This window comes from Halichoeres trimaculatus, unplaced genomic scaffold (genome assembly GCF_033239565.1).
Source record: "Halichoeres trimaculatus isolate MK-OKI-2021-1 unplaced genomic scaffold, fHalTri1.1 fHalTri1_scaffold_15, whole genome shotgun sequence".
Lineage (NCBI taxonomy): Eukaryota > Metazoa > Chordata > Actinopteri > Labriformes > Labridae > Halichoeres > Halichoeres trimaculatus.
Window position 1 is genome coordinate 24,046,979 of NW_027437193.1, and position 18,641 is coordinate 24,065,619.

General features: G+C 39.6%; 2 protein-coding genes across 3 annotated transcripts; both read left to right on the forward strand.

The window, feature by feature from the left end:
• Positions 1 to 2,359: 2,359 nt before the first annotated feature.
• Positions 2,360 to 4,930, forward strand: rps15 (ribosomal protein S15). Its single transcript, XM_074688970.1, has 4 exons — positions 2,360 to 2,461; positions 2,881 to 2,966; positions 3,394 to 3,628; positions 4,770 to 4,930. Exons 1-4 carry the CDS (start codon positions 2,459 to 2,461, stop codon positions 4,881 to 4,883), a joined length of 438 nt encoding a protein of 145 aa, XP_074545071.1. The 5' UTR covers positions 2,360 to 2,458; the 3' UTR covers positions 4,884 to 4,930.
• Positions 4,931 to 5,455: 525 nt separating this feature from the next.
• Positions 5,456 to 18,301, forward strand: LOC141804642 (dipeptidyl peptidase 9-like). Of its 2 annotated transcripts, none has more exons than XM_074689198.1 (21): positions 5,456 to 5,609; positions 7,096 to 7,186; positions 7,306 to 7,544; positions 7,724 to 7,836; positions 8,357 to 8,530; positions 9,879 to 10,050; positions 10,157 to 10,267; positions 10,443 to 10,571; positions 10,656 to 10,717; positions 10,799 to 10,899; positions 11,088 to 11,265; positions 11,372 to 11,531; positions 11,660 to 11,739; positions 12,229 to 12,381; positions 13,242 to 13,377; positions 14,291 to 14,436; positions 14,545 to 14,691; positions 14,787 to 14,939; positions 15,258 to 15,400; positions 15,890 to 16,001; positions 17,206 to 18,301. In XM_074689198.1, the coding sequence occupies exons 2-21, from the start codon at positions 7,131 to 7,133 to the stop codon at positions 17,296 to 17,298; spliced, it is 2,658 nt and encodes an 885-aa protein (XP_074545299.1). In that variant the 5' UTR covers positions 5,456 to 5,609; positions 7,096 to 7,130; the 3' UTR covers positions 17,299 to 18,301. The 2 variants fall into 2 exon arrangements, with proteins under 2 accessions (XP_074545299.1, XP_074545300.1); XM_074689199.1 differs by having other exon boundaries at positions 9,882 to 10,050.
• Positions 18,302 to 18,641: the final 340 nt, after the last annotated feature.

Consider the following 18,641-nt stretch of genomic DNA (forward strand, 5'->3'; position numbering starts at 1 on the left):
CCAGTTTTAATGTTACATCTTACTGTTGATAGAAACACTTGTGTGTAAATGATGTATTCCTGTGAATGAGAATGTACATTGTGTCTGTTACGTCTTTACCATCATCATCATCATTCCTTTAGTATTACTCACAGACATGGTCAGAAGTCAATAGTTTGGTTTTTCAAACAGATGAGGACACAGCGTGGATAAAGATAGTATTTTTCTCCTTCAAGAACAAACTGCTCTTTTATATTCTGTCTGTTCTCTCACTCGTTTCAGTTATTTTGTTTTTATTAGAGGAAATATTTCCTCTGTTTGTATAACCAGTCCAACTGGAGTTCAGCTTGTTTTCTTTGGATTTGGGCTGGTGGGGGAGGATGAAATAGTACTCAAGTGAAGTTTTCAACATTCCAAGCACAAATACTGGATTATTTGTTGTCAGAGTAACATTTAGTTGAATCATTCATAAATACAGGTTGACATGCAGACCAACCCTACAATCATATTGGGTCATTGTTATTTATGCATCTTAGGGTTTTGAATGGGGGTTGTTTTGTACCTTGACTCTGAATAACATTTGGTATCAAACTATGTTTTTTCCTGCTGGTGTTATTTTTATACCTGTGGAAAAGGATGTGTTTGAACCCAGAAGTATGTTTCTGTGAATACAGTGTAATAAAGATATGTATTCATTAGCATGTGTTGATTGTTTTTTTGTTTGTTTGTTAAAGATGGATTTAGTGTGTAGCACAAAGATTTTATATACTTAATCTGCACAACAATCTGAACTTTTTTAAGGCATTGACCATGAAAGGTAATGTTAAAACAGCAGTTTCAGGTTGCAGGCCCACATTTACGATATATAACAGAAGGCGTTACCTGATAAGACAACAGAAAAGATTATGGCTTATATGAAATAGCACAGGAGAAGCCACGGCCCAGGAGGATCCTTGGTCACTGCTGTCATGAGTGATACATTTAACCCCAAAATTGCCACTGATGGCCATGTCAGCAGTCAGTGAATTGAATGTGGTAATACTGATATTCATTACATGTCTATGCCATCAGTTGATAATTGTGATGTGGTCTGAAAGTGCTTTGAATGACCAGAAGTCGACAGAAAGTACTTTGTACACAGTGAAATCTAGTGTAACTGTGCTATTCTCTACATCTACACATCTACCTCATAAAACAATTGACATATTGAAAAAAAAAAAAAAAGTTTTAATGTATCACAGAATCATCAAGACATCGTATTTAGAAAAATAATTAACAACAACAACAACAAAAATAGAATAGTAATAAAAAAAGAATAGAAAGAAAGAAGGGAAAAAAAGAACATGGAAATTCAGTCACTGAAAGACAAAATGCTAAATATACCTTTTGGAAATAAAAATACTTTTAAGACTCTGGAAAAATAATTAACAGTATAACATTTTTTTGTATCTGACACAAAAGCAGAGAAATTAATAAAATATATAACCTGAATGAAGAAATTAATGACTAGATACATAAAAGATATAAAAGAAATCCATACTTTTGTCTCACAGATGGAAAATATGTTTGTCTATTAGTTAAACTGAAATAGCACATTTTAGGCAGGGTTTCAGAAAATGTCTTTAATGCAAAGGTTAAACTATTTTGTACATTTTTTTTTACATCATAAAACTAGTGATAGAAAACAATCACATCCCTTTAAATCTGTATTTATCATTGACCAGCTGTCCTTAAAACGCAGATAGTAACAGAAACCCTTTTTAAAGATTAATTTACACATTTTCTTTACTTTGCTTTCCTGTGAGATGGTCATAACTGGTGTCTGCATTTGCATAAGCACAAAATGTGCCCACTTTGGTCTACTGCGGTAAACTCAAGTATAGACAGTTCAAGTATTGCATATTGTGGTCCGAACGATCACAGTAACTGAATTTTCCTAAACTAAAAGAGAAACAAATCCATTAAAATGCAAAAAACTGCTTTGTTGTACCAAGAGAAAAAGAAAATTGTTTAAATGGTAAAAGTGTGATTAAAAATAAACACGTTGGTGTGATGCTTGTATTTTAAAGTTAATCATGAGTTTGACCTATGTACTCAATAGTGTGATTTTTGAAACTGTACTATTCTGATTTACATCAGTAGTTGCATAATCAGGAGACAAAAAAAATGAACTTCACTGCTCCTCACATCTTCAAAATTATTGACGAAAAGTTTTCACATCAGAAATGATTTCTTCTTCCGCCTTTTGTTGAGGAGAAATTTAACCATGAAACATTCAGACGCAAAGGAACAGTCTCAGGAGAGGACACGTTGGTAGGAAACGTTGCACTGCAGACAAGCAGACATTGGACAACTCCTCCACCTGCTGGTCACAGAGGGTAAAATCATGGGAAGACAATACCGGATGTTTGGGTGAAATCGCGCGATATCAGCTCTCACGAGATCTCGGCCCGTTCTTTTCCCCGGAACATCAGGCAAGATGGTAGGTGAAAATCTGACCGTAAAGCTTTTCATATAACAATCCTGCAGCATCCGAGCTGTGTACCAACTTTTTATTGGAGCTGTTTATATTATCTGAAAGTTATACACATTTACTCACTCATGAGCAGTAAATTGTTGTCCATAATCTTGGAAAAGCCTGTGTTTTTAGGCGCATTAGCTATGGAGACTTATGGCTAAGCTAACCTCTCTAGAAGACGTAGCCAGTAACAGTGTTTGATCGAATTGACCCATGAAATAATAAGTGTACCGTGGCAGATATTCTGCGCATCTATTCTGACGGTTAATCGTGATAATGGCAGACTTTCGTGAGCAGTTATGGTACAAGGCACTTGCTAACAATGTTGGCTAACACGGTTAGCTAACCTAACACTGACATGGGCTGATGTTTCTGTGTTTCAGGCGGATACCGAGATCAAGAAGAAGCGTACCTTCAGGAAGTTCACCTACAGAGGTGTGGATCTTGACCAGCTTCTGGACATGTCCTAGTGAGTGACTAACGATTTAATTTGTACTGCTGATGGGTACCGCAATCACCTCTCTCTGGTCTTAAATGATTATAAACACAGGTTCAAAGATCTCCTGAGAACTGTTTTACCTTGGCCAGCTAAATCCCCTGTTAGTGTCATGCCTCATTGTGGTCTCAGTCAGGGTACTGAGTTCTTATTTGTTGTTGTCACAGTCACTTATGTTCGGTGATGTGCAAACCATTTGGAATAATTATCAGAGACGTCAGCAAAGCTGGCAGGACATTTTAATGAAACAAGTATATTATCATGGTTTGTCAGTTGTGCACGAAACACAGTTAATTTAGTGAGCAGATTAGAAGTGTGATTGGAATGGCTGTTTTCTAAATATGGTTATTGACCTTTGAAGATGGTGTAGATACACTGATGTCCTTCTCCTCTCTTTTAGTGAGCAGCTCATGCAGCTGTACTGTGCCCGCCAGAGGAGGAGGCTGAACCGTGGCCTGCGCCGCAAGCAGCAGTCCCTCCTCAAGCGCCTGCGCAAGGCAAAGAAAGAGGCTCCCCCCATGGAGAAACCCGAGGTGGTGAAGACTCATCTGAGGGACATGGTCATCCTGCCTGAGATGGTTGGGTCTATGGTTGGAGTTTACAATGGCAAGACTTTCAACCAGGTTGAAATCAAGGTGAGGGGTTGGAGATCAGCTTACTCAGCATTAAAAACAGGCGCTTTCTATGACCACATGACTGGCTCAATAAAGGTCTTTAAAGCTTAAATCAGTCCCTATATTGGTGATCCAAAAGAAAATGTGCTGCTTTTCGATTCCATACAAGTCTGACAAAAGCATTCACCTTTTATCAGTTAATCTGTGGACAATATGTAGTTACTCTTACTCTTACATCTAGATGTGATCAGACGATGATTATGTAAGTGATGAAAAATGAATACCTCAGTTGCAGACCACAAACTATAATTTTGGCATTGGTATCCGCCAAGTTACCTTTGTGTCACTATGGGCTTTGTTGGAAAGGTTTCACTTTACCTCAAGCTAACTGCTTAGGTACAGGCAGGGCAATGAGCCCCAAATCAGCTTAGGGTTTTGGACTTTGACAGCCACTGGACTTAGAGCTATCCATACAGTTAAGCATGTTCTATAATTCCTTTATGTGTTAATGACTTCTCCTCTTCAAAGCAAAGTGACAGAATTAATCAAATCAAAATTTATGAAAGAGCACTGTTCATACATTAAAAATGTAACATATAGTGCTTTATATATTTAAATGCAATGCAATCTGGGATAAAATTAGGGTTCTTCCCAGTATTGCATTTCTATGATCACAGAAAGCGATACATGTCTCAAGTCTCTTGAGAGAAATGTATAAAAATTAGGATGTTTTCTACAGCACCATGAATGTATAAAAAGGATGGTTGTAAAATCAACGATGTAAACAAAAATTCTAAAATCAGATTGAGGCAATTTCTTATTTGTCCTTATGTATGCCTCAATACCTTTTGCATATGTGAGTGTTGACCATCTTTGCAGATAATTGATTGACTATTAAAACCTTTAAAATATATATAGAGGAATGATCTGAAAGAGAATTAAACAGTGTATTTAAGGAAAAAAATTCTTGAAGAAATTGGTCATTTATACCTTACTTGTGGATGAAGTGTTGCCTTGTGATACTACTCACTGTGGTCATCATAAACAAATGTTTTCACCTTTTAGCGCTGCAAGTATTAAGAATTTTGTATTGACACCTGGGACCCAGCGTTTTAAGTTGTATTAACATTGTCACTAACATCTTTTTTTTTAATCTCCACAGCCTGAGATGTGCGGACACTATTTGGGCGAGTTTTCCATCACCTACAAGCCTGTCAAGCACGGTCGCCCTGGTATTGGAGCTACACATTCTTCCCGTTTCATCCCTCTGAAGTAGAATGGCTGTATTCTTTGTATAAATAAAAAATGGTTGCTCCAAGTGAACGTGTCTATTTTTCCATTCATTTCATCATCCATAAAAATTGGGTAGCTTAAATGTTAAACTGGAAAGTGTAGTAACCACATAATGAATGTATGAGGCATTAAAAGACACACCTATACATCTGATTAAGAAAATAATCAGTAGTTTTGGTGATGTATTAATAGACATGAATGCTTTCAGTCTCACTGGTCATGGTGGCAGTATAAAATGTATTTATGGACACTTGAAAATCTGCATCACGCAGCTGAAAATAGGAGTATGCAGCTCTTTCTGGTAAAGTACATGAAGTCATTTGTAGGACTCATTCTCCCCGTTGGTGTCATTAAAGGATAATGTGCCTATGATCTATGAGACCAAACAAGTAAAGTATTGCACGGATGATGTCAATAATGAGAACAGACTTTGTCTGAATAATCATTTATCAATTCATTGTTTTAAACCCCTGCCTCAAATGACGCATCCGCGACTGACGCATCCTCAGTGGCTGTGCGGTGCAGCCCTGAAAAAGAACCGGTGCATACCCAACCAGGGCGAAGGTTCCTCCCTCCGATCTGAAACCCGTTACATTTTGTGTGTGGCCACCCTGGGCCATGGATACAACCTTTGGCAGTTGCACAGTGTTTTTATTGACACCTAGCTAATAACGTCCATAACTTGGTTAAAGAAACGGTGTCTAGACTGGTGAGTAGGCACCCCAGTTTCAATCTGTTTTGCTGAAACAAACGTCAAAGTGACTGTTTTTTGAAAAATTAGAGTACCCGCTAACTAGCGGCTAGCTTGCACCTAGCTAGGTAGCTAGCGACAGCTAGCTTCAGAGCGAAACTGACAGAAGAGGCTGTCTTGTCAAAATGTGGTTAAATAGGATTTTAAACCGTAGACGATGTGTGAAAGATGTCCTCTTTTAACTGTTCGGGGTTCTGCCGCTCACTGTCAAATGAAGCTAATGTTATCACCGGTACAAATGTTGACAGACAGTAATTTGCCGGTGTTTTCGTCAGAGTGGCTGAGTAGTTGAAATCCGAGAACAAAGATCTATTGTAGGCTAGCTACCGTTAAAGGTACTGATATAAAAAAATTCCCGGCATGACCGCGACTCTAAATATCTCCTTGCTTAATGCCAACTAGACTTGAGGAACGAGCAAAGCCATATAAGGCCTTTAATGTTGTAACGCTGGTAGCTGTTTTATTATCATTTTAAGGCGTATTACGGTGTAACTGGGAGGCCACGATTGGTGAAAGTTTAGTGGTGATAAACAGTTTTTATAAACAGTACAGCTGTTGGTTGACGTGCACAGTTGGACAAATAAACGCATCTTGATTTTGCTGTATATCGATTCATAAAAACACACCTATCTTCCCATATAGATGTCAAACAACAGATACTGAGTGACATCTTGGCCTGTCATACCGAGTATCGTTGACCTGACTCCGTGGCGTTGCTCATTCAAGTTGAGACATTCAATATTTTGATTTAGCTTTATTTGATTTTATTCATTAGCACAGTTTTATGCAAGGGACCTCTTGAACTTGTGTTATCTTGTGTTATGTCATCTTAATATAACCAGTTTTGACCTGCCCTGCCAGATTTGTTGTACATCCACTATCATTTTTATTGAAATCATCAAGATGTATGATATGCAGAATATGAAAATGCAAGTGAGCAACAACCACAAGTCCCACTACAAAGTAAACAACACTTACACAGGGTTAACCATGGAAACCGCTGTAAAGAATATTTCTCACTGCTGTTTGCGTCATGCTAATCCCTCGCCCAACACCTGAGGATCAAGGAAATACGGAAGGAATGTGGGATAGTCCCACTTCCACGTGCTTTACCTTCAAGCTCATAAACATGAGATTAGACCTTTATGTTGCAGCAGGGAGTGATGTAACAAAAAGCATAAATGTCTTTTAGGCAATAAGGAAAGATGCTAGACACAGGAAAAAAGTGCACAAGTGCCTTTACATTTTTTTTTTATTCATACAATCTAGCCTAAAATGTCAGGTATCACTCTGCACAAATATCATGTTGTATTAATAGACAAAATGGCCATTTTTTCCCAAACAATACAGAAGTAAACATTTGAATCAAGTACAAGTACCAAGAAAAGTTTTCAGGAAACATTTTTTGGAACATCTCTGATCTAAGTCCTGTTTCTGATTTTAGGTTACAGAGTTGGTGTGAGGCGTGTTGACCAGTGAATGCATAGAGTCAAGAAGGTAAAACTCTGTGACACAAAAGAAGGTATCTGGAAAAGGTAAAGTATGAGTTTTGATGCTTAGGGATACTAATACATGTTTTAACCAGTTCCATTCAAGCTCTGGTGTGGTTTGAGTTCTTCATATGTTATTAATTTTTTCTTGTGCCTCCATCCAGCTGTGTGACAGTGAGCATGACGGCTGTGGACGGCCTTTCGGACAGCACAGAGGTGGTGGAGATGGAGGATGTCCCGACTCAGTTCTTTGTGGAGAAACACTCTTGGGAGGGCCTCCGTGAAATCATCCACTGTAGCAGGAAGTACTCAGGCATGATTGCCAACAAGGCTCCCCATGACTTCCAGTTTGTGCAGAAAAAGGATGAGAATGGGCCCCACTCCCACCGGTTGTACTACCTCGGTGAGTTGATGCTGGGTGATTCAAGTTTTCTTGATACAGATTTTTTCGCTTGAACTAAGTCATGTTTTCTTGCACCAAGCATCAAACTATGAGTGCTTTACTAAATGAAAATGCTTGCTGTGTTGAATTTTCTGCTCTTTTTTATATTTTTGCCTTTGCCTTTTCTTTGTGCTTTTTAGGAATGCCTTATGGAAGCAGAGAGAACTCATTACTTTATTCAGAAATCCCTAAGAAGATCAGGAAAGAGGCCCTCTTAGTTTTGTCGTGGAAACAGATGCTTGATCACTTTCAGGTAAGCCCCTTCTGTCTTGCTGCTCATATACTAACAACAGCCGACAACACATGATGATGATGATGGTGATATTCATTTTAGGTTGCTATTAATCTGTCCTGTTTGAAGTGTAACTGCTCTCCCAGCTTTTGGAGGAGTGTTTTAAGAAGTTTTGCACACCAAGTGTTCAATCACGGTCGAATCACGTCACATGGTTTAGTCCTCAAGAATTTATTTCAGTCAGCAGTACCTTTTCAAAAGTCTCACTGCTGCTTTTCTTTCATTTCAAAGTATGTTTACTTTAAGATAAGCTTGTCCTGAGGTTTTGGCAGCAATGCCACTGAAACCTGAGAGATGTTTCCAAAACTCCAAAGATTAAGCAACCATAAACTGTAAGAATAATTCTTGAATGTGCAAAGAAGATATGATGAAGTGAGCTGAGGGGAAACGGTTGAGTCACGTGGTTTTGTTAGAAATACATAACAATGTTTATTCTGTGAAACAACAAAGTGTACATCTTATTTCCTGTTGATTCTTAAAGGCTACGCCGCACCAGGGGGCCTATTCCCGAGAGGAGGAATTGCTAAGGGAGCGTAAACGTCTTGGAGCGTTTGGTATCACCTCCTATGACTACCATGCAGAGACAGGCCTGTTCCTCTTCCAGGCCAGCAACAGCCTCTTCTACTGTCAGGACGGAGGCAACAATGGCTTCATCGTGAGTATACTGCTGTTTCTGACTTAAAGTAGTATCCATAACACAATCTTTCAAGGCTTATTTCAGTTTAATATAGTGTGAATAAAATAAGGAACAGGAACAACAGTGATATTAAGTGTTACTCACAGAGATTTATTGCAGTTACTTGCAAAAAACTACAGGTAGAGTTTACGTCACCTCTGGTTTATGCACAACTGTGACCCACTGACACTGCATGTATGCAGCACTGACACACGTGTGGGGTGAAAGGTGCATGGACCCATGAGTCAAGCGCCACAGTGAAGAGTCAATGGATGTGCACCTAATTTTTTTTTTTTTTTTTGATGAGACACTGTATTCCCTCCCACCCTGTGTTTACTGTGCCTAACCTTGTCTGTTATGGCTGATATACACTGGATACATCTGCAGTGCGTCTCCGTTCTGTAACAGCAAACAGATCAAATAGGTTTCATTCAAATCATGTCAACTTATACTGGATCTGTTCTGTTGCAGTACGTCTGCATGGCTGGTCCGTCATGTTGCAGGTAATACGCAGCAATCCTATTTTTGACAGACGCAGAGCTGTGATGCATAAATTCAGTGTAGGAAGGATCTAGCGGGGCAGGAAGTCGTGACTGGGAACTACTTAAAAACACCCAGTCACTTTCAAAATAAAACAGACCGTGTCAAAACTAGTTAGTATTTAGCTTGACTACGATGATAAACAGACACAATGAGCGGAGCCAGACCAGGAGTTAACAGGTTTGAGGTTTTAAAGCCCATCATGAATGAAGAGAAACATATCAATGGAGCAGGAACTCCTCAGTCTGTGACTCCAGCTGTCTGTCGGTGACGCTGCTTGTCGGACTGAACACCCAGCCAGAGTGAGTTGACAAACGCACTGCAGACGTATCAGGTGCATTTCAGGTATTAGACAAAATTTGCTGCTGATCATATTCATTGACGTAAAATATAATTAAACAAATTTCTGAAAGCAAAAATGTAAAGCACAACAATGATCTTTGATATTATTTGTGTTATGCTATTCTTTAATCCAGGGTAAATAGGAAAGAAACATCAAAGAAAGCTCATGGAAAAAGTGAGATGTTTTTCCAAGATGTTACTGAAGCTGTTATTTTCGTGATTGCATCTCAAAACCCATCAATGATTTTAAAATCTTAGGGATATTTTAATTTAATTTTCCATGTAGCCCCCAGCTGCTGATGAGACCGTAAACCTTGGGAAACACTGTTGAGGAACTTTGAAGAAAGCATCCTAAAGGGAGAATGAACAGCAGTTATTTACCTTTTCACTGCCTTCATTCAACTCCCATCGAGCAGGTCTTTACTTTATTCTTTTTTGGTTTTAGCAGTCTGCTCCGGTAAAGCCCGTGGAGATCAAGACCCGGTGCTCAGGGACCCGCATGGATCCTAAGATCTGCCCCGCCAACCCAGACTTCATAGCCTTCATCAACAATAACGACTTGTGGATAGCTCACATCAAGACAGGAGAGGAGAAGAGACTCACGTACTGCCACAAAGGTCTGGCTGCTCAGGATTTTTTTTTTGTTGTTGATATGAGCAGACCAAATAATGTCATAAATGTAACAGTACATCTGTGTGTGTTTTTTCTCATTATTTTCACCAGGTGTAGATAATGTAAAGGAGGATCCAAAGTCTGCTGGTGTAGCAACGTTTGTCATCCAAGAGGAGTTTGATCGTTTCACTGGCTACTGGTGGAGTCCCTCAGCAGTTGAAGGTCAGCAATTTGTAGCTTTATTGTTTAAGATGTTTATATTTTTCAGGAACATAAATAGCTTGTGGTATTAAAGTGGTTTATGTACATAATTAAATACAGTTATGTTGAATTATGTCTGTGTTTTGTATTTTTAAGTCCACCTTTCCTCATGGAAATGTTCTTTTTGCACTTATAGACTCTAATGGAGGTAAAACAGTGTACTTGCTGTATGAAGAAGTGGATGAGACAGAAGTAGAGATTATTCATGTTCCATCGCCCGCACTGGAAGAACGGAAAGCAGACGCGTACAGATATCCGCGAACAGGTAAGTGTTGCTCGACACACTGTGCACAGACACATGGTTGCAGGGGAAAATGTTTCTGATTGAGGTATTTATTTTTATTCGCAGGTAGTAAAAACCCCCAAGCAACCCTGAAACTGGCTGAGATCAAGACAGACCATCAAGGGAGGGTGAGCTTTTCAGCATCTCTTTATTTTTGTAGATCATTGTTTTGTCGGTTACTAATAAGTGTATTTTTATTTTACTTTCAGATTGTTAGCATGCAAGATAAAGAGCTGGCAGTTCCCTTCAACTCCTTGTTTCCTGGGACAGAGTACATCGCTAGAGTAGGATGGACAAGTGATGGCAAATAGTGAGTGTTTAAGTGAAAAAACATCATTCTGGTAACATTAATTCTGAAAACTGACTTTGAGATACACAATGAAAGAGAAAAAAGGTTTTGGAGTCCTTTTCAGCTTTTCGTTAAGCTTTTCATTTGTATAAAGTAGTTTTTCCACTGGAAACTGACTGTAGAGTTTTGTCTACTCCGTCTCCCCCTAGTGGCTGGGCGGTGCTTTTGGACCGCAGACAGAGAAAACTCCAGCTGGTCCTGCTGCCTCCAGCCCTCTTCATCCCTGTGACAGATGACCCTGCTCAGAGGCAGGAGAGTCTGGAGGCCATACCCAGTAACATTCAGCCCCACATAATCTACGAGGAGACGACAGATGTTTGGATAAATGTAGGTTTTTTCCACCTGGTGTCTTCTTTATTTTTTACATGAGATGGTTGTTTGTTTGTTTAAGGTTTTTCTTCTGTGAGGATTTACTGCTCTTATCTTTCAACAGGTCCATGACATATTCTATCCATTTATCCAATCGACGGAAGATGAATTTACTTTCATTTGGGTGAATGAGTCCAAAACTGGTTTCAGCCACTTGTATAAAATCACGTCCCTTATACACCCGGGCTGCTACCATTGGACAGAAGACTACGTACACACAGAGGGTACGATTGGAGGAGATGACTCTTCATTTAATCCAGTTTATCCTGACAGGAGATCACTCTATCGTAGTTTACGTCAGAACAATTGGTATGTCAAGGAGCAAGTTGATTCTGTTATCTGTTTTCTGCAGGAGACTTCAAATGTGCAATCAAGGAGGAGGTTACATTGACCAGCGGGGAATGGGAAGTGCTGGCAAGACATGGCTCCAAGGTTAGACTAATAATAGTGACTATTAGTTTTAATATCTAGAATAACTACATACATATTTACACCTATACAAAATTTGCAGGTGTTTGTAAGATATGCTCTTGAAATATCTGTGCAGCTGAGAGTACGACATGTTAGTAGTTATAGCAAAAAAATGTGTAAAAGCAGATTCTGCTATTACGTTACTTAGTCAAAGAGTCTGTGTAATGACACATAGAGAAAAACCCACTGTACTTATAAATGCTCTAATTTAGATATCTGCATGCTTTTAAATGCACCGGTTGATGCCAGACTTCTTCCAACATACCACGTGATTTGATAGTTTGAAAACCGTGCTTCACTAGCTGCAAAACTGGCGTCACTGATCAAAGACTGAGTGAAGGCAATAACGCCACACATCAGAGTATTTTTATTCCTTAAAATATCACGCTCTCACTCTTGCTGCTGCCTTTTCAGTGCCCTGTGCTGATTCTGTTGTCTCTCCCTTGCTAGATCTGGGTGAATGAGTCATCGAAGCTGGTGTACTTCCAGGGCACCAGAGACACTCCCCTGGAGCACCACCTCTATGTGGTCAGTTATGATTCACCTGGGGACGTGGTCAGACTAACCAAGTCTGGCTTCTCGCATAGCTGCTCTGTCAGTCAGGTACAATCATCCATTTGTATTCTTACTGGTACATGCACATTTTTACACACCAAGCAAAAGCTGTGAAGATCAGGGAAGAACTGACTCAATGGGCAGCAGAATGTGGGCTTGACATCCACTGTACTTCATGTTTTTGTGTATGGTTGTATCCCTGTTCTCTGTTGTTCCTCTCCTGTCTTGCCTTTGACTTTCTATTTCTTTGTCTATATCAGGGGTCTGCAACCTGCGGCTCTGGAGCCTCATGTGGTTCTTTGACTCCTTTGCAGTGGCTCTTTGTAGCTTTGAAAAAATATTATGGATAGACAATTTTTTTAAAGAATTTCTTACAGAGTATTAATGATAACACAGACACTAAACAAAATCACAGTTTAACATCTTGTTGTACTAAATATGTATCACCTCTAGCAATAGAGCTTTTACATTTTTTGTGTTTTTTATTTTTTTTTAATTCAATTATTTTTACATTTTTTCAAATTTAGAAAAGGGGGGGATTTTGCATTTTTTTAAAAGTTTTTATTTAAACCCAATTTTTAGCTTATTGTGCATTTTTTTAAAATTAAGCAACAATTTTGAAATTTTTGCACATTTTTCAATTTTATTTTTTTTAAATTTTCAAATCTTGTCTAACATAATTATTCATTAGATTTTTACTTTGTTTAGAATTTTATACACCACTTTGTCTTTATTATGAAGATGAAGTATGTTTTGCGGCTCTCGAGTGACTTTCATCTATGTGAGCTGAGGCAAAATGGCTCTTTTGAAAGTAAAGGTTGCAGACCCCTGGTCTATATCAACTATTTATTCACACTGAATTGTGTATAATCATGCATTTTGTTTCTCTCTGCCTTGTCACCCTGCAGAACTTTGACTTTTTTGTTAGCCACTACAGTAACGTGAGTACGCCTCCATGTGTCCACGTCTACAAACTGAGCAGCTCAGAAGGTGACCCACTACACATAGTGCCTGAGTTCTGGGCTAGCATGATGGAATCACCAGGTAAACTTGATTTGATGGTAGCAAAAGCCATTCGTTAGCTCTGATGATGATTTTTGAATATGCAGAGTTTGTGTTTACATGTTTGGCCTCACAAAGCTTTTCTTAGAGAGAAATCTGGCCATGTGTGAAGGTTGTCCGACTATCTGTGGTTTTATTTTTGGAACAATCAATAAAGCCACGTCTGTAGGGGAACGTTGAAGTCTGGCTTTGATTAAATCAAGGACGGTCAGTTCGATCTGCAATGGCGTCCTCCAGACAATCCTGGCAGCAGTCAGATAGAGAGGTGCTCAGGCGCTTTGAGTCTGTGTTGATTGCTGTTTATGATTCATGAAGAGGAGAAAGATGACACTTCTTCTTCTGATTTTATGATCCCTGCGTTTGTGGCCATAACACTTGAAAAGCAATTACAGAGTTGGAAAGTGTGTATTTGCAATCACAGCTCTCTTTTTTTTCAGCTGTAGCATTTAGCAAGCTCTTAATGTGTGTTAAATCCACTCGGATTCAAAACGCCCAGTCTCATTATTGTGTTATTTCCATTATCCAGTTGGATTTCATGTAACCAATATGAGAGCTTACTTCACAGCACATTTGTGATTAAGCTACAGACAGGAAAGCCAGCTCGCTTTGCAATCATAATAATAACGTTATGGCTGCCCTGTTTCTAAAACTATAAGCTGCAAAGACTCTTGTTCTGCCAAGTGCAGGTCCAGACTTGGTTTACTTACCTAGTCAAGAGTACAAGAAAATGTCAGATTAGTTATTTTTGTGTTATTTATTGTACAGATGGATTACCAAAGCCTTTACTGACATTTAATATGGTGTAACACTAATTTGATGTTTCTGTGGAAAGAGCGTGCACAATCCCTGGCTGTTTTATAATCTTCATCTCCACATGTGCCTGTATGTCTTCCAGGTTGCCCAGGAGATTACAATCCACCGGAGATTTTTGACTTTCCAGGGAAGTCAGGCTTCCAGCTTTATGGGATGGTTTACAAGCCTCACAATATGCAGCCTAACAGGAAACACCCGACTGTTCTCTTTGTGTATGGAGGCCCACAGGTACGCTTTTATGTTTAGTTCACTTGGGCCTGTGATGCTGCTTTTAACGGTAACATTTCCCGTATCACTGTGGTAATTCTATCCCTGTGTGTATGTGTGTGTTTTCAGGTGCAGCTGGTAAACAACTCCTTTAAAGGGATGAAGTACCTCCGTCTTAACACGCTGGCCTCTCTGGGCTATGCTGTGGTTGTTATTGATGGGAGGGGCTCCTGTCAGAGGGGACTTGAGTTTGAAGGAGCACTGAAAAACAAAATGGTTTGTTTCAAACTTTTCCATGGAACCATGATTACTCAGCACAAAACTTCTATTTGAAATGATGAAACATCACAGATTCTCCTTTGCGTCTCCAGGGTCAGGTGGAGATTGAGGACCAGGTGGAGGGGCTCCAGTATGTGGCAGAGAAGTTTAACTTTGTGGACCTGAGCCGTGTTGCTATTCACGGCTGGTCGTACGGGGGATTCCTCTCACTCATGGGCCTCATTCAGCGACCCAATGTCTTCAAGGTTAGAGAGCTGACATGTGCACTTTATTATTATGAGCCTTATCAACTGTCTCCTTCCGCAAGCATTTCTCAGTTTTAGAAATTAAAACTAAACAAAATCTCAATTTTTAAAACTTGTGATGTAATAACCACTTGTGACCACATGGTGTCTATATTGTACTGAGTGTTAGTGATTGATGCTGGACAGTTTGAAAACATCAACCAGTCAATCTTTATTAATAAAGGGGGAAATTTACAACTAGTGTTTTCTCAGGTAGTCTTACTGTGGGATATTTTCCTGTTTCTTACTCACCTTGAAAACACTGTGCTCTCCTTCCAGTTGGCTATCGCAGGTGCTCCTGTGACTGTGTGGATGGCCTATGACACAGGCTACACGGAGCGTTACATGGACGTGCCTGAGAACAACCACCAGGGTTACGAGGAAGGCTCTGTGGCTCTGCATGTGGACAAGCTGCCCAGCGAGTCAGTACACACGCTTGTAAAAGCTGTCTTTTTGCCTTTCCCGCTCATTTTCAGTGTTGAATAGTCTATAGCTGATCCAGTCATGCTGCATGCCTTCTGTAATTTAATGGACAGTTGCACATGTTTGGTCATGATTGCTGAAGATTGTTATTTTCTGTTGAGTCTTGTTTTGCCAGTGTTAGTGATAAAAGTGAGTGTCTTCAAAGTGTTCTAACAGCTATTAAAACCTGCAACGCTTAAATTAGAAATTGAGGAGGCAGGAAAAGTCAAGCCTTGTTGTTTAGAGCTTAGGACACCCCGAGGCCCTCACACACTGCATGTTGGAGCACTGATCTTGGATGCTGATGTCAAATCAATAAATATCTCAGTGTCTGTAGCTCTTATATCATGAAGAAGTGAGAGGTCTCTACTATGCAAGCATGGCAGTGTATTGAGGCCTGTCACAGCTTAATAAATGTTGTTATAACAATGTAATCATTGTCATTACAGGCCCAATCGTTTGCTGATTCTTCATGGATTTCTAGATGAGAATGTGCACTTTTTCCACACCAATATCCTAGTGTCGCAGATAATCCGTGCTGGGAAGCCCTACCAGCTTCAGGTGAGCAACATAAAGCAAACACAAGAGACAAGCACGTCTGTGTAGAAAAGGTTCTTCTTTCAACCCCTGATCCAGTCCAGTTTGATCACTCTGTGAAATGTAAAAGACATAGATCACTTTAAGCCCATATTTTTTTAATAATTGTGTAAGAGTGATGGGTCATGTAACTCCCTTTTTACTGTTTGGGACAGAGGAGGAAAGGAGGAGTTTTAGAACTGAGTTGTCCCATTCATCCATGAATGTCCAAAATGTTTTTTCAAAAAATGGGAAGCTGGGAGCACCTGGACAGTCAGGCCTTTGTATTAAGGGCAGGACGTAGCACAACATCTTCCTTCTGCTGTATCATGCAAGGTCTTGTCTGAAAAAGAAATCATCTGAAAGACAGCATACACTACTCCAAACCTTTTACAAACTGTTTACCATTAATTTTGCCCCACATGCCAAAGGCATCCCCATACTGTCAAAGTTGCCTGCTGTTGATCTGTGCGCTGGTAATGGGCTGGTTCGTGATGAAGTGCACATGATTCTGGATCAGATTTAAATTTGATTTCCTCTTTACATGGTACAATTCAACCTGCATTTGTAGATAAGGCAAAAACCTGTGCTTTTAGGAGGTGACTTCTATCTTATGCAGTGATTTCTACTACAGAGTTATGTCTGGTTTTAATGCAGTGCTGCCTGAGGGCCTGAGCATCCAAGCCTTTGAGTATCAGTGACCAGCCTTGTCCTTTGTGTACGGAGATTTCTTCTGATTCTTTTTATCTGTTGATGAAACTCTGAACTGAAATTTGATGAATTCTTTGACTGTGCAAATTTAGGCTCAGGGAAATTATTTGGAAAGTTGCTGAACTACTTCCTCACCCTGTCTCTCATAGAGTGGTAACCTTCCTCTTTCCTTTACTCCTGAGAGACTCAGCCTCATTGGAGTGCCTGTTTTACCTTCAGTCATGTTACTCACCTGTTGTCATTTCATAGAATTAGTTGGAAGGAGTTTAGTTGTTCTTGTTTCAACATGTTACTGCTGCTTTAAAAAAACAAAAACCAAAAAAAAAAACAAAAAACAATATTTTCACCGTTCAAAATCTGATTTGTAAGTCTTGACATTTGACACTTGACCAAGAATGCTGCTTGGATGCTGGAACTGATTGATTTATACCTAATGTGTTTAGCAGTGTTTAATTTGAATACCATGTGTGATTTCTAGGTATACCCCAATGAGCGACACAGTATTCGCTGCCCTGAGTCTGGAGAGCACTACGAGATAATGCTGCTGCACTTTCTACAACAATACCTCTGAAGTGAGACAACATGGGGAGAAGTGAAGTCTAGTTCCCCTCCTTGTCCTTTTTATCCCTTCTAGCTCACCGCCTACCTGTACGCTCCCTGACCTCCCTGTCCTCAAATGTTCACCCCGTCATCGAGACTATCAGACACCGCAGCCAGTCTCTTACGAACTTGTGTAACCTCCCCATTAGGATCTTTGGCTCTCTCTTGTCTCTTGTTCTGTTACTCGCTTCACTCGCTCTGTCTCCCTCCTGCCCTCCCCCTCTGTGTAAAGTCTGGGGTATGGTTTATGAGCACAGAGATTTAACGTCTCACTCTAGAAGCTGAACAAAGACAAGGACATATGGAGAAATATTTACTGGCTGTGTCACATTGACTCATTGCTCGCCTGTGTCCTCGTTAGATTTTTTTTTTTTCTTTTTTTTTTTGCCAAATGTTATTGTGTTGTTCCCCTCTGCTCCACCTGTTTTATTCTTTTGGGTCAACAGTTGGAGTGGGGTTACAGTTCACAGATATGAAATAAAAACTATAAGCATGTTTGCAGACATGAGCTCCCATACTTCACACATATGTAAAAACAGTTTATCTCGTACACAGAAACAGTTTTTTTAGCACACTAACACAGACTTACAATATCACTCATGCTGTGAGTCTGTAACTTGCAGTTAGCGTAAGAATGACTCAGAGGAAGAAAACTGTGACTCTTCTTCTGTCCACTTGTTTTAAGTGTGTTGTTTAAAATAAAGCATTTTATGGAATTTTATTCTTTTGTAATGAGCGCTGACGGAAGCAGCTCAATGATATTTTTGTGATGTTTTCTCCCCTCACATTACATTGCTCGGGATGTCTGCTTGCCTTCTTAACACATAATTTATATTTGCCAAAGTACCTCTTGACTCTTTGATCATGCTGGTATTTCCTTTTTTTACTGCAATAAAGACAACAGGAGGGTGAGCACTGGAGTCTTACAACAGCTTTGTACCACCGGAATACAATTTGTACATGATAATGAATAAATGTATGAATCAATCACATGCTCTCTTTTACTGCAGTCTTCTCATTCATATGCTATTTTCCTCACATTGATATTCCAGTGTAAGCCAGGCTGCAGGTGCTTGTAGGTCCTTCTGTCCTCTCTGCAGAAGAGTTTCCATGGTAACCTTATTTAACTCAATATGGTGGTCCACATAAGTGATTGATACCAGAGTCCTCTGGTAAAAATACAGATCAGAAGATGCTTACTGCTCTGCTTCAGTATAAACCATCACCAAACTAAACCCTTAAAAGGGACATGAAACACTGACGCAAGTTGTTATTTTTAAGAAAGCCTCTAAACGTAACACATCATGTTATTCA